Source organism: Staurois parvus, unplaced genomic scaffold (genome assembly GCF_062004578.1).
Source record: "Staurois parvus isolate SC_StPar_1 unplaced genomic scaffold, SC_StPar_1.0 ptg000140l, whole genome shotgun sequence".
Classification (NCBI taxonomy): domain Eukaryota; kingdom Metazoa; phylum Chordata; class Amphibia; order Anura; family Ranidae; genus Staurois; species Staurois parvus.
The window spans coordinates 2071843-2085899 of NW_028317936.1; the positions used below are offsets into that span (position 1 = coordinate 2071843).

The window sequence follows — 14057 nt, forward strand, 5'->3', positions numbered from 1 at the left end:
TTGCTGAAGGGTCACCACTGCTGCCCAGTGGAGCATATAGGTTCCCCTGAATCCTAAAGTGAACCCTATGTTCTTGGGTTCTTGGTGGCCCTGATGTCATAATGGGGGTTCTAGAGCAGTGGTCTAAAGCTACCTTAAAGGGGAGACCTCTCTCAATAAATGTTTTTATGACTGTATGGATGCCGTGAAGAAGTCAGGCTAGAATTATGACTATTGGGTTTTTGACCCCCTCATAACTGAAGCACAGGCAGGAGTGGCTCGTAACTTCCATCTCCTTGATGAACCTACTAGAAGGGGCAGCAACGGCTGGCAACGCTAAGCTATGGCCTCTAATCTAGCAGCACCGTTTTCATCCTTCCTTCGGTTGGAATGCCTCCTACAGTCCTGATTGGCAAACCAATGAGCAACTAAAGGAGCCTGCATGGGAGACTATCAACACTGCTGATGATTGCCAGGCAACTTACCATGAAAATATCTTTAGTTGGCCATCGGGTTGCTTATCAGGAGGCATGCACAGACATAACCTTTCCCCCTTTCATACATTCCGATTGCAGAGGCTATAGCCTGAGAATGTTCGATTTTACCCCAACAAATTACAACGAATTGACGTGCAATTTTGATAAGCGAACAGCAATGCTACATTTTTTCACTAAATACTCCCCCTAGGACACTCCCCCTAGGCCCATGGGATAAATCTGGCCCTCGCACCTCTCTTGCAGCTGTGGCACCCCTCCTCATCTCGTCTCTGTCCCCCCACCTTGTTTCAGTAGTTATCAGCAGAAAGGAGGTCAGAATTCCACCTACAGATCCTGCGCTTCTCTGTGAAGATGTGGAGAGGCTCATCTCTGCCCCCCATCTCAGTAGTCAGCTGCAGAAAGGAGGACAAAATGTCTCCTACAGATCCTGCGCTTTTATGTGCAGCTGCAGCACCTCCCTCGTCTCCACCCCCACCTTGTCTCAGCAGTCAGCAGCAGAGAGGAGGACAGAACTCCTCCTACAGAGCCTGCTCCTCTCTGTGCAGCCGCAGCACCTCCCTTGTCTCCACCCCCACCTTGTCTCAGCAGTCAGCAGCAGAAATGATCAGGCTAAAAATTGAATGTTCGGTGTATTGTAACACTGAGAGACAGAATAGCAACAACATATTCAGCAGAAATGCATCTAACAAATGATGACTGATTTGCATGTTCATGAGGGAAATAAGTATTTGATCCCCTTCACAAAACATGACTTAGTATTTGGTGGCAAATCCCTTGTTGGCAATTACAGAGGTCAGACGTTTCCTGTAGTTGGCCCCCAGGTTTGTACACATCTCAGGAGGGATTTTGACCCACCCCTCTTGGCAGATCCTCTCCAAGTCCTTAAGGTTTGGTGGCTGACGTTTGGCAATTCGAACTTTCAGCTCCCTCCACAGATTTTCAATCGGATTAAGGTCTGGAGACTGGCTAGGCCACTCCAGGACCTTAATGTGCTTCTTCTTGAGCCACTCCTTTGTTGCCTTGGCCGTGTGTTTTGGGTCATTGTCATCCTGGAACATCCATCCACGACCCATTTTCAATGCCCTGGCTGAGGGAAGAAGGTTCTCACCCAAGATTTGATGGTACATTGCCCCGTCCATCGTCCCTTTGATGCGGTGCAGTTGTCCTGTCCCCTTAGCAGAAAAACACCCCCAAAGCAGAATGTTTCCACCACCATGTTTGACAGTTGGGATGGTGTTCTTGGCGTCATAGGCAGCATTCCTCCTCCTCCAAACACGGCGAGTTGAGTTGATGCCAAAGAGCTCGATTTTGGTCTCATCTGACCACAACACTTTCAACCAGTCCTCCTCTGCATCAGTCAGATGTTCAGTGGCAGACTTCAGACGGGCCTGGACATGTGCTTTCTTGAGCAGAGGGACCTTGCGGGCACTGCAGGATTTCAGTCCTTGTCGGCGTAATGTGGTGCAAAATGTTTTCTTGGTGACTGTGGTCCCAGCTGCCTGGAGATCATTGACAAGATCCTCACGTGTAGTTCTGGGATGATTCCTCACTGTTCTCATGATCATTGACACTCCACAAGGTGAGATCTTGCATGGTGCACCAGCCCTAGGGAGACTGACAGTTGTTTTGTGTTTCTTCCATTTGTGAATGATTGCACCAACTGTTGTCACCTTCTCACCAAACTGCTTGGCCATAGTTTGGTAGCCCAGTCCAGCCTTGTGTAGGTCTACAATCTTGTCCCTGACATCCTTGGACAGCTCTTTGGTCTTTGCCATGGTGGAGAGTTTGGAATCTGATTGTTCCTGTGGACAGGTGTCTTTCATACAGGTAACAAAATGAGATTAGGAGCATTCCCTTTAAGAGACTGCGTCTAATCTCAGCTTGTTACCTGTATGAAAGACACCTGGTAGCCAGAAATCCTGCTGAGTGATAGGGGATCAAATACTTATTTCCCTCATGAACATGCAAATCAGTCATCATTTGTTAGACGCATTTCTGCTGAATTTGTTGTTGCTATTCTGTCTCTCAGTGTTACAATACACCGAACATTCGACTTTTAGACTGATCATTTCTTTGTGAGGGGCAAACATTCAACATCAGCAGGGGATCAAATACGCATTTCCTCCACTGATATATATAATTTTATTTTTTTTTTAAATATATATTCTTTAAATATATTCTTCAGATTTTTTTAACATATAAAAAAAGTCATTTTAACATATATTTTTATATATATTTGTAAATGCATTCCAAAAATGTAGATATACGTAAAGTATATTTGAAAATGTATGTTTAAAAATAGTTTTCAAATATTTTGTAATATATAAAAAACACATTTGAACATGCAGTATATATATATATATATATATATATATATAAATTAATTTTGAAATATATTGAATACGGCCAAAATTATAATATTTCAAATATATGTCAATATATTTGGGAAGAATATTTTTTTAATTATATTTAAAATATATTTTTCATCCATGTGGGTAACTCCAGCCATCCTCAGGTCCTCCTCCAGACCCCGCATTGTCTGCTTCCCAGCTCAACCCGGGCTTCTTCCTGGCAGCAGCACAAGGTAAGGGCAACTTCTGATGGTGGTGGGGGGGGGGCTCTTGACTTTTGATGTAAGGGGGGGGGTGCTCTGGACATCTAGTCCTACAGATAAAACGGGCCCTTTGAGGGCCACCATAATGACAATGAGATTGAGTTTGCACCCCTGCCCCAGGAGTTCCTGTGTGCTAAAAATGTAAAAAATACATTATATCTATTCTTGTATGTACAGCCTTGTCTGTGAACTCTTTAAAAAGCTCTAATAAACTACTAATTCATAGTTAGGCTTGATTGTATTTGTGTGCTGTGCTCCCAGTTTTTCTATATCTAAAAAAAAAAAAAAGAAAAAGTCCTCAAGGAAATCTAAAAATATATTGAGTCCTTTAGCTGTAGCTTCAGATGAACCGAACGTAATAAAATTCACCACCAGGGCGCACTGTTGTTCTATGAAAAAAAAACAAAAAACCCTCCATTGTAATGTATTTATTGCACCTTATTATGAAAATAAAAGAACTTAATAGCTGTTGAAATAGAGTTCTCGCTTCGCTTACAGACAATAAAAAAAAAAGAAAAAAAAAGGAAAATAATACACCTAAAAAAAAAAAAATCCAATTAAACAGGAACCTAGGTAAAGCGCTTCCGGTCTCGCTGGCCAAACCCGCGGACAGGACGGGTTAAACCAGCCCGGGCATCCTTTTGCCAAAAAAAAAAGAAAAAAAAAGGAAAATAATACACCTAAAAAAAAATCCAATTAACAGGAACCTAGGTAGAGCGCTCCCGGTCTTGCTGGCCAAACCTGCGGACAGGACGGGTTAAACCGGCCCGGCCATCCTTTCGCAAAAAAAGAAAAAAAAAAAGCATTGTTTCCGTCTTCTTAGCAATAAGTCACTTTGCATAGAAATAACCTTCACCTTCCCTTCGCTTGGGTGGTAGAAGAATCTTGATGCTCCGCCGAGGTAAACAACATAAGCGAAAACGCCAAAAAAAAGAAAGGGAAAAAAAAAAAACTAAAGCGGACCCCTAGGGGTCACTGTTGTCTTTCAAAACCCTGCAGATGGCGCCGATGATCTATTAACGCTACAAAATACAGCTAAATAGCTAAATTGCCTTAAAAACAAAGATTTAAAAGGAACATTGGGTACATGTCAGGATGCGAGCGTATACCGGGGAATACAATCAGTAATGTTGACTGGGACCTCTACGCTAAAGAGGTAGACGCTAATTTGGCATGAATACATAATAAGGATGATTGGAGGCTATTGCATGGAGCCCGGGCCGCCGTGCGTTACATGTGTGTCTGACACGCATACATAGTAATAAAGCTTGCGGGGGAAAAAAAAAAGACAACGGCTTAAAACTCTGAATAAAAGAAATAAAAAATCAAGTTGAAATGAAAAAGGAAGCGTGTTAATTGTGTATAAATTGAATCGCAGGGCCGGATATTATTATTATATTATTATTATATTATATTATTATTATTATATTATTGTTATTATTATATTATTATTATATTGTTATTATTATATTGTTATTATTATATTATTGTTATTATTATATTATATTATTATATTATTATTATTATATTATTATTATTATATTTTATTATTATTATATTATTATTATTATTATATTATTGTTATTATTATTATATTATTATTATTATATTATTGTTATTATATTATTATTTTTTTATATTATTATTATTTTTTTTTTTTACCAAGAGGGCAGTGAGCTGTGCAGTTTTAAAGGAAGCTTTTTTTTTTTTTTTTCTCTCCTCTCATCAGCAACATGCAACTACAATTTTTAAATAAAATCTGTTTTCGTTACATAGATTTTTTTTTTCAGACCCAGTGATGTCATCACTGGACCTCTGTGCTTCTCTGCGCAATGTAGGCAGATCATGGTGGGTGGAAATGGCTGGTGGATTAACCATTTATCTATGCTTTAGGTTCAAGGTGGTTTTCAAGGGCACAGCGTGCATTAAATGGCTCCTGAGGGTTTCAGAAGCTTCATTCAGCTATAATAGACCTGTTCTTATTTTCTGCAAATTAAAATGGACAGTGAAGAAAAAAAACAAAAAAAAAGACAAGGGCTGTAGCATGGGAAGTCAACTCGGAATTAATAAAAAAAAATACAAGTTGGAATGAAAAAGGAAGTGTGTTAATTGTGTATAAATTGAATCGCAGGGCCGGATATTATTATTATATTATTATTATTATTATATTATTGTTATTATTATATTATTATTATATTATTGTTACTATATTATTGTTATATTATTATTATTATTATTATTATATTATTATTATTATATTATTATTATAATTATTATATTATTATTATATTATATTATTATTATTATTATTATTTTATTATTATTATTATTATTATTATTATATTATTTTTTTTTATTATTATTATTTTTTTTTTTTTACTAAGAGGGCAGTGAGCTGTGCAGTTTTAAAGGAAGCTTTTTTTTTTTTTGCTTCTCTCCTCTCATCAGCAACATGCAACTACAATTTTTAAATAAAACCTGTTTTCGTTACATAGATTTTTTAGTCAGACCCAATGATGTCATCACTGGACCTCAGTGCTTCTCTGCGCAATGCAGACAGATCATGGTGGGTGGAAGTGGCTGTCGGATTAACCATTTACCTATGCTTTAGGTTCAAGGTGGTTTTCAAGGGCACAGCGTGCATTAAATGGCTCCATTCAGCTATAATAGACCTGTTCTTATTTTCATGCAAATGAAAACAGACAGTGAAAAAAATAAAAGCAATAAAAAAAAAAGTAAAATGCAAAATGTATATAAATCTAATATATATACATAAATGAAAACAGACAAATAAGCAAAAAAAAAAAAATATATATATACTGCTCAAAAAAAAGTGAAAGGAAGACTTTTTAATCAGAGTCTGGCATCAAGTCAATGAAACTCCTGGGATATTGATCTGGTCAGGTAAGTAGCAGAGGGGGTTGTTAATCAGTTTCAGCTGCTTTGGTGTTCATGAAATTAACAACAGGGGCACTAGATGGGCAACAATGAGACAACCCCCAAAACAGGAATGGTTTTACAGGTGGAGGCCACTGACTTTTTTTTCCCTACTCATCTTTTCTGACTGTTTTTTTCTAGTTTTTCATTTGGCTAGGGTCAGTGTCACTACTGGTAGCATGAGGCGATACCTGGACCCTACAGAGGTTGCACAGGTAGTCCAACTCCTCCAGAATGTCACATCAATACATGCAATTGCCAGAAGGTTTGCTGTGTCTCCGAGCACAGTCTCAAGAGCATGGAGGAGATTCCAAGAGACAGGCAGTTCCTCTATGAGAGCAGGACAGGGCCGTAGAAGGTCCTTAACCCATCAGCAGGACCGGTATCTGCTCCTATGTGCAAGGAGGAACAGGATGAGCCCTGCCAGAGCCCTACAAAATGACCTCCAGCAGGCCACTGGTGTGAATGTCTCTGACCAAACAATCAGAAACAGACTTCATGAGGGTGGCCTGAGGGCCCGACGTCCTCTAGTGGGCCCTGTGCTTACTGCCCGGCACCATAGAGCTGGATTGGCATTTGCCATTGAACACCAGAATTGGCAGGTCCACCACTGGCACCCTGTGCTTTTCACAGATGAGAGCAGGTTCACCCTGAGCACATGTGACAGACGTGAAAGGGTCTGGAGAAGCCGTGGAGAACGTTCTGCTGCCTGTAACATGGTTCAGCATGATGGTGGTGGGTCAGTGATGGTCTGGGGAGGCATATCCATGGAGGGACGCACAGACCTCTACAGGCTAGACAATGGCACCCTGATTGCCATTTGGTATCGGGATGAAATCCTTGGACCCATTGTCAGACCCTACACTGGTGCAGTGGGTCCTGGGTTCCTCCTGGTGCAGTGGGTCCTGGGTTCCTCCTGGTGCAGTGGGTCCTGGGTTCCTCCTGGTGCAGTGGGTCCTGGGTTCCTCCTGGTGCACGACAATGCCCGGCCTCATGTGGGGAGAGTATGCAGGCAGTTCCTGGAGGATGAAGGAATTGATACCATTGAATGGCCCCCACGCTCACCTGACCTAGATCCAATAGAACCCCTCTGGGATGTCATGTTTCGGTCCATCCGAAACTGCCAGGTTACACCTCAGACTGTCCAGGAGCTCAGTGATGCCCTGGTCCAGATCTGGGAGGAAATCCCCCAGGACACCATCCGTGGTCTCATTAGGATCCTCCCCCGACGTTGTCAGGCATGCATACAAGCACGTGGGGGCCATACAAACTACTGAGGACCATTCTGAGTTCCTGCAATGACATTTCAGCCAAAAGGACGCGCCTGCTGCAGCATTTTTCACTTTAATTTTTGGGGTGTCTTTGTATTCAGTCCTCTGTAGGTCGATCATTTTCATTTCCATCAAACGATGAGGCGTCCTTATGTTCCTCACACATTACCCCGTCCATATCAGTATAGAGATCCAGCAGGAGATTTCTCCCCATTGAGATCTGATGGGTTTTCAAAGTCTTCCTTTAATTTTTTTGAGCAGTGTACAGCTGAAACTAAAAAAATTTGAGTATCGTGCAAAAGTTCATTTATTTCAGTAATGCAACTTAAAAGGTGAAACTAATATATGAGATAGACTCATTACATGTAAAGCAAGATAGTTCAAGCCGTGATTTGTCATCATTGTGATGATTATGGCTTACAGCTCATGAAAACCCCAAATCCACAATCTCAGAAAATGAGAATATTGTGAAAAGGTGCAATATTCTCGGCTCAAAGTGTCCCACTATAATCAGCTAATTAAGCCATAACACCTGCAAAGGGTTCCTGAGCCTTTAAATGGTCTCTCAGTCTGGTTCAGTAGGAATCACAATCATGGGAAAGACTGCTGACCTGACACCATCACTGACACCCTCCATAAGGAGGGAAAGCCTCAAAAGGTAATTGCAGAAGAAGTTGGATGTTCCCAAAGCGCTGTATCAAAGCACATTAATAGAAAGTTATGTGGAAGGGAAAAGTGTGGAAGAAAAAGGTGCACAAGCAGCAGGGATGACCGCAGCCTGGAGAGGATTGTCAGGAAAAGGCCATTCAAAAGTGTTGGGGACTTTCACAAGGAGTGGACTGAGGCTGGAGTCAGTGCATCAAGAGCCACCACACACAGACAGATCCTGGACATGGGCTTCAAATGTCGTATTCCTCTTGTCAAGCCGCTCCTGAACAACAAACAATGTCAGAAGCGTCTTATCTGGGCTAAAGAAAAACAGACCTGGTCTGTTGCTCAGCGGTCCAAAGTCCTCTTTTCTGATGAGAGCAACTTTTGCATCTCATTTGGAAACCAAGGACCCCAAGTATGGAGGAAGAATGGAGAGGCACAAGGACCCCGAGTATGGAGGAAGAATGGAGAGGCCCAAGGACCCTGAGTATGGAGGAAGAATGGAGAGGCCCAAGGACCCCGAGTATGGAGGAAGAATGGAGAGGCCCAAGGATCCCGAGTATGGAGGAAGAATGGAGAGGCCCAAGGACCCCGAGTATGGAGGAAGAATGGAGAGGCCCAAGGACCCCGAGTATGGAGGAAGAATAGAGAGGCACAAGGACCCCGAGTATGGAGGAAGAATGGAGAGGCCCAAGGACCCAGCGTATGGAGGAAGAATAGAGAGGCCCAAGGACCCCGAGTATGGAGGAAGAATGGAGAGGCCCAAGGACCCCGAGTATGGAGGAAGAATGGAGAGTCCCAAGGACCCCGAGTATGGAGGAAGAATGGAGAGGCACAAGGACCCCGAGTATGGAAGAAGAATGGAGAGGCACAAGGACCCCGAATATGGAGGAAGAATGGAGAGGCACAAGGACCCCGAGTATGGAGGAAGAATGGAGAGGCACAAGGACCCAGAGTATGGAGGGAGAATGGAGAGGCACAAGGACCCTGCGTATGGAGGAAGAATGGAGAGGCCCAAGGACCCAGCGTAAGGAGGAAGAATGGAGAGGCACAAGGACCCCGAGTATGGAGGAAGAATGGAGAGGCCCAAGGACCCCGAGTATGGAGGAAGAATGGAGAGGCACAAGGACCCCGAGTATGGAGGAAGAATGGAGAGGCACAAGGATCCCGAGTATGGAGGAAGAATGGAGAGGCACAAGGACCCCGAGTATGGAGGAAGAATGGAGAGGCCCAAGGACCCCGAGTATGGAGGAAGAATGGAGAGGCACACACTGCAAGATGCTTGAAGTCCAGTGTGAAGTTTCCACAGTCTGTGTTGATTTGGGGAGCCATGTCATCTGCTGGTGTTGGTCCACTGTGCTTCATTAAGTCCAGGGTCAACGCAGCCGTCTACCAGGAGATTTTGGAGCACTTCATGCTTTCTTCCGCAGATGAGCTTTATGGGGATGCTGACTTAATTTTCCAGCAGGACTTGGCACCTGCCCACACTGCCAAAAGCACCAAAACCTGGTTCAATGACCGTGGGATTACTGTGCTTGATTGGCCAGCAAACTCGCCTGACCTGAACCGCATAGAGAATCTATGGGGCATTGCCAAGAGAAAGATGAGAGACATGAGATCGAACAATGCAGAAGAGCTGAAGGCCGCTATTGAAGCATCCTGGTCTTCCATAACACCTCAGCAATGCCACAGGCTCATCGACAGTGAAAAAAATAAAAGCAACAAAAAAAAGCTAAATTGCAATATATATATACATACATGAAAACAAACAGTGAAAAAAAAAAGCAAAAATACATAAATAAATAATAATTAAAAAAAAAGCAAAAGTACAACATACACATATGTAAATATATAAATAATTTCTGTGCACTGAATTAAATCAACTAAAGTACCCTCAGCACACCTCCAAAATCAGCCCTTAAAAAATAAATTGTAGACTGTTAGGGGTCTATTCATAAAGCATTCATTGTATGAATGTCAGGAACATTGTGTACGAGGTGAGTGAAATTTCACTGTTTCTCACAGATTCATGTAATATACACTATATTGCCAAAGGTATTGGCCCCGCCCTCCCAATCATGTGATTCAACTCTGGTTTAAGGGGGGCTCTGATGGGAACTTTGATGTAAGGGGAACACTGATGGGGACTATGATATAAGGGGGCTCTGATGGAAACCCTGATATAAGAGGGCTCTGATGGTGATCCTGATATAAGGGGGCTCTGATGGTGATCCTGATATAAGGGGGCTCTGATGGTGATCCTGATATAAGGGGGGCTCTGATGGCGATCCTGATGTAAGGAGGCTCTGGTGGTGATTCTGATATAAGGGGGCGCTGATGGTGATCCTGATATAAGCGTGCTCTGATGGTGATCCTGATGTAAGGGGGGCTCTGGTGGTGATCCTGATATAAGGGGGCTCTGATGGTGATCCTGATGTAAGGAGGCTCTGATGGTGATCCTGATATAAGGGGGGCTCTGATGGTGATCCTGATGTAAGGGGGCTCTGATTGTGATCCTGATATAAGGGGGGCTCTGATGGTGATCCTGATGTAAGGGGGGCTCTGATGGTGATCCTGATGTAAGGGGGCTCTGATGGTGATCCTGATGTAAGGGGGGCTCTGGTGGTGATCCTGATATAAGGGGGCTCTGATGGTGATCCTGATGTAAGGAGGCTCTGATGGTGATCCTGATATAAGGGGGGCTCTGATGGTGATCCTGATGTAAGGGGGCTCTGATTGTGATCCTGATATAAGGGGGGCTCTGATGGTGATCCTAATGTAAGGGGGGCTCTGATGGTGATCCTGATGTAAGGGGGCTCTGATGGTGATCCTGATGTAAGGGGGCTCTGTTGGTGATCCTGATATAAGGGGGGCTCTGATGGTGATCCTGATGTAAGGGGGGCTCTGATGGTGATCCTGATATAAGGGGGCTCTGTTGGTGATCCTGATGTAAGGGGGGCTCTGATGGTGATCCTGATGTAAGGGGGGCTCTGATGGTGATCCTGATGTAAGGGGGGCTCTGATGGTGATCCTGATGTAAGGGGGGCTCTGATATAAACCATGTTAGAAGTGTGGACTCTTATATAAGGGCAGTCTTTGATGGGGACTCTGGTGTAGGGGGGGGACTCTGATAGCTTCTTGTGGAGAGTTGCAGAGGAGATCAGTATGTGTCTCAGTTTGGGGATATCAGAGTTGGGAGACTCACTAAGACCCTGATCCAGGAGGGGTGTTACTGGCCAGATCACCAGGTGAAAGCAGAGGGGAGAAAGCCTAAAAAAGGAAAACAAATGCAGCCGCCACATTGAATGCTTGATTGTTACCCCACCGCAACGTTTCCACCGGTTCACACTACATGCATCCACAACGCACACAAACTAGGTGATACGGTTGTCAATGTCATAGTTCACATCAGTGCTTGCCGTTCCGGTGCGTTCCGGGTGCAGAAAAAAAAGTAGTACAGGCAGCATTTTTCCTGCACAGAACTGCACTGGAACGCGGTAAAATGGATCAAAAACGCACATGTCTCTATTTAAATTGAAGAAAAAGAGGGGAAAAATGAACCGAAACGCATAAAAAACGCATTACAAATGCATCAGCAGAAACACATCCGGAACGCATCTGGACTGCATTTCTCCAGTGTGAACCGGCCCTAAAGTAAAAAAAATCTATTGAAGAATCCCAGGACACCGTGCAGTACAATGCAGTGAAACCCTTCAGGTTCCAGTGTTTCCGCAGTGTCGCTCGTTCCCATAGTGTCGTTCGTTCCCGCAGTGTCGTTCGTTCCTACAATGTCGTTCGTTCCTACAATATCGTTCATTCCTACAATGTCGTTTGTTCCCACAGTGTCGTTCGTTCCCGCAGTGTTGTTCGTTCCTACAATGTCGTTCGTTCCTACAATATCGTTCATTCCTACAATGTCGTTCGTTCCCGCAGTGTCGTTCGTTCCTACAATGTCATTCGTTCCTACAATGTCGTTCGTTCCTACAATGTCGTTCGTTCCCACAGTGTCGTTCGTTCCTACAATGTCGTTCGTTCCTACAATATCGTTCGTTCCCACAGTGTCGTTCGTTCCTACAATGTCATTCGTTCCTACAATGTCGTTCGTTCCCACAGTGTCGTTCGTTCCTACAATGTCGTTCGTTCCTACAATATCGTTCGTTCCTACAATGTCGTTCGTTTCTACAATATCGTTCATTCCTGCAGTGTCGTTCGTTCCTACAATATCGTTCATTCCCACAGTGTCGATCGTTCCCGCAGTGTCGTTCCTTCCTTCAGTGTCGTTAGTTCCCGCAGTGTCGTTCCTTCCTTCAGTGTCGTTAGTTCCCGCAGTGTCGTTCATTCCCAAAGTATCGTTCGTTCCCGCAGTGTCGTTCATTCCCTCAGTGTCGTTCATTCCCAAAGTATCGTTCGTTCCCGCAGTGTCGTTCATTCCCAAAGTATCGTTCGTTCCCGCAGTGTCGTTCATTCCCAAAGTATCGTTCATTCCCGCAGTGTCGTTCATTCCCGCAGTGTCGTTCATTCCTGCAGTGTCGTTCATTCCCAAAGTATCATTCGTTCCCGCAGTGTCGTTCGTTCCCAAAGTATCATTCGTTCCCAAAGTATCGTTCATTCCCGCAGTGTTGTTTGTTCCCGAGGTATCGTTTGTTCCCGTGTGTCGTTCGTTCCCATGGGTGGGGTTAGGATCACAGGGAGGGCTACAGTTAGGATTTCTTTCTTTCTCTCTTTCTTTCTTTCTTTCTTTCTTTCTTTCCCTCTGTTGTCTTTTCTTTTTCTCTTCTGTTTTCTTTCTTTCTCTTTCTTTCTTTCTTTCTTTCTTTCTTTCTTTCTTTCTTTCTTTCTTTCTTTCTTTCTTTCTTTCTTTCTTTCTTTCTTTCTTTCTTTCTTTCCTTTCCCTCTGTTGTCTTTTCTTTTTCTCTTCTGTTTTCTTTCTTTCTTTCTTTCTTTCTTTCTTTCTTTCTTTCTTTCCCTCTGTTGTCTTTTCTTTTTCTCTTCTGTTTTCTTTCTTTCTTTCTTTCCCTCTGTTGTCTTTTCTTTTTCTCTTCTGTTTTCTTTCTTTCTTTCCCTCTGTTGTCTTTTCTTTTTTCCTTCTGTTTTCTTTCTTTCTTTCTTTCCCTCTGTTGTCTTTTCTTTTTCTCTTCTGTTTTCTTTCTTTCTTTCTTTCTTTCTTTCTTTCCCTCTGTTGTCTTTTCTTTTTCTCTTCTGTTTTCTTTCTTTCTTTCTTTCTTTCTTTCTTTCTTTCCCTCTGTTGTCTTTTCTTTCTCTCTTCTGTTTTCTTTCTTTCTTTCTTTCTTTCTTTCTTTCTTTCTTTCTTTCTTTCCCTCTGTTGTCTTTTCTTTCTTTCTTTCTTTCTTTCTTTCCCTCTGTTGTCCTTTCTTTCTTTATTTCTTTCTTTCTTTCTTTCCCTCTGTTGTCCTTTCTTTCTTTCTTTCTTTCTTTCCCTCTGTTGTCTTTTCTTTCTTTCTTTCTTTCTTTCTTTCTTTCTTTCCCTCTGTTGTCTTTTCTTTCTTTCTTTCTTTCTTTCTTTCTTTCTTTCTTTCTTTCTTTCTTTCTTTCTTTCTTTCTTTCTTTCTTTCTTTCTTTCTTTCTTTCTTTCTTTCCCTCTGTTGTTCTTTCTTTCTTTCTTTCCCTCTGTTGTCCTTTCTTTCTTTCTTTCTTTCTTTCTTTCTTTCTTTCTTTCTTTCTTTCTTTCTTTCTTTCCCTCTGTTGTCCTTCCTTCCTTCCTTCCTTCCTTCCTTCCTTCCTTCCTTCCTTCCTTCCTTCCCTTCTTCCTTCCTTCCTTCCTTCCTTCCTTCCTTCCTTCCTTCCTTCCTTCCCTCCTTCCTTCCTCCCTCCCTCCTTCCTTCCTTCCTTCCTTCCTTCCCTCCCTCCCTCCCTCCTTCCTTCCCTCCTTCCTTCCTTCCCTCCTTCCTTCCTCCCTCCCTCCCTCCCTCCCTCCCTCCTTCCTTCCTTCCTTCCCTCCCTCCCTCCCTCCCTCCCTCCTTCCTTCCCTCCTTCCTTCCCTCCTTCCTTCCTATCAGCCAGTATTAGTTATTCCAGTGACATAAGGGTTCTTATTACGGGACTCCTCAGTGTGATGGGGTTGAGGACTCCTTTGTGCTCCCACTGAAT

The 14057-nt window shown here is 43.1% G+C and overlaps 1 protein-coding gene across 1 annotated transcript; it reads right to left on the reverse strand.

Annotated features, from left to right (window-relative positions):
* Window positions 1-11007: 11007 nt before the first annotated feature.
* LOC149465220 (uncharacterized) lies at window positions 11008-13731 on the reverse strand (the record flags this gene model as incomplete). Its single annotated transcript, XM_089673519.1, has 1 exon — window positions 11008-13731. A coding segment is annotated over one exon (2133 nt), but the record flags the coding sequence as incomplete, so codon positions are not given.
* Window positions 13732-14057: the final 326 nt, after the last annotated feature.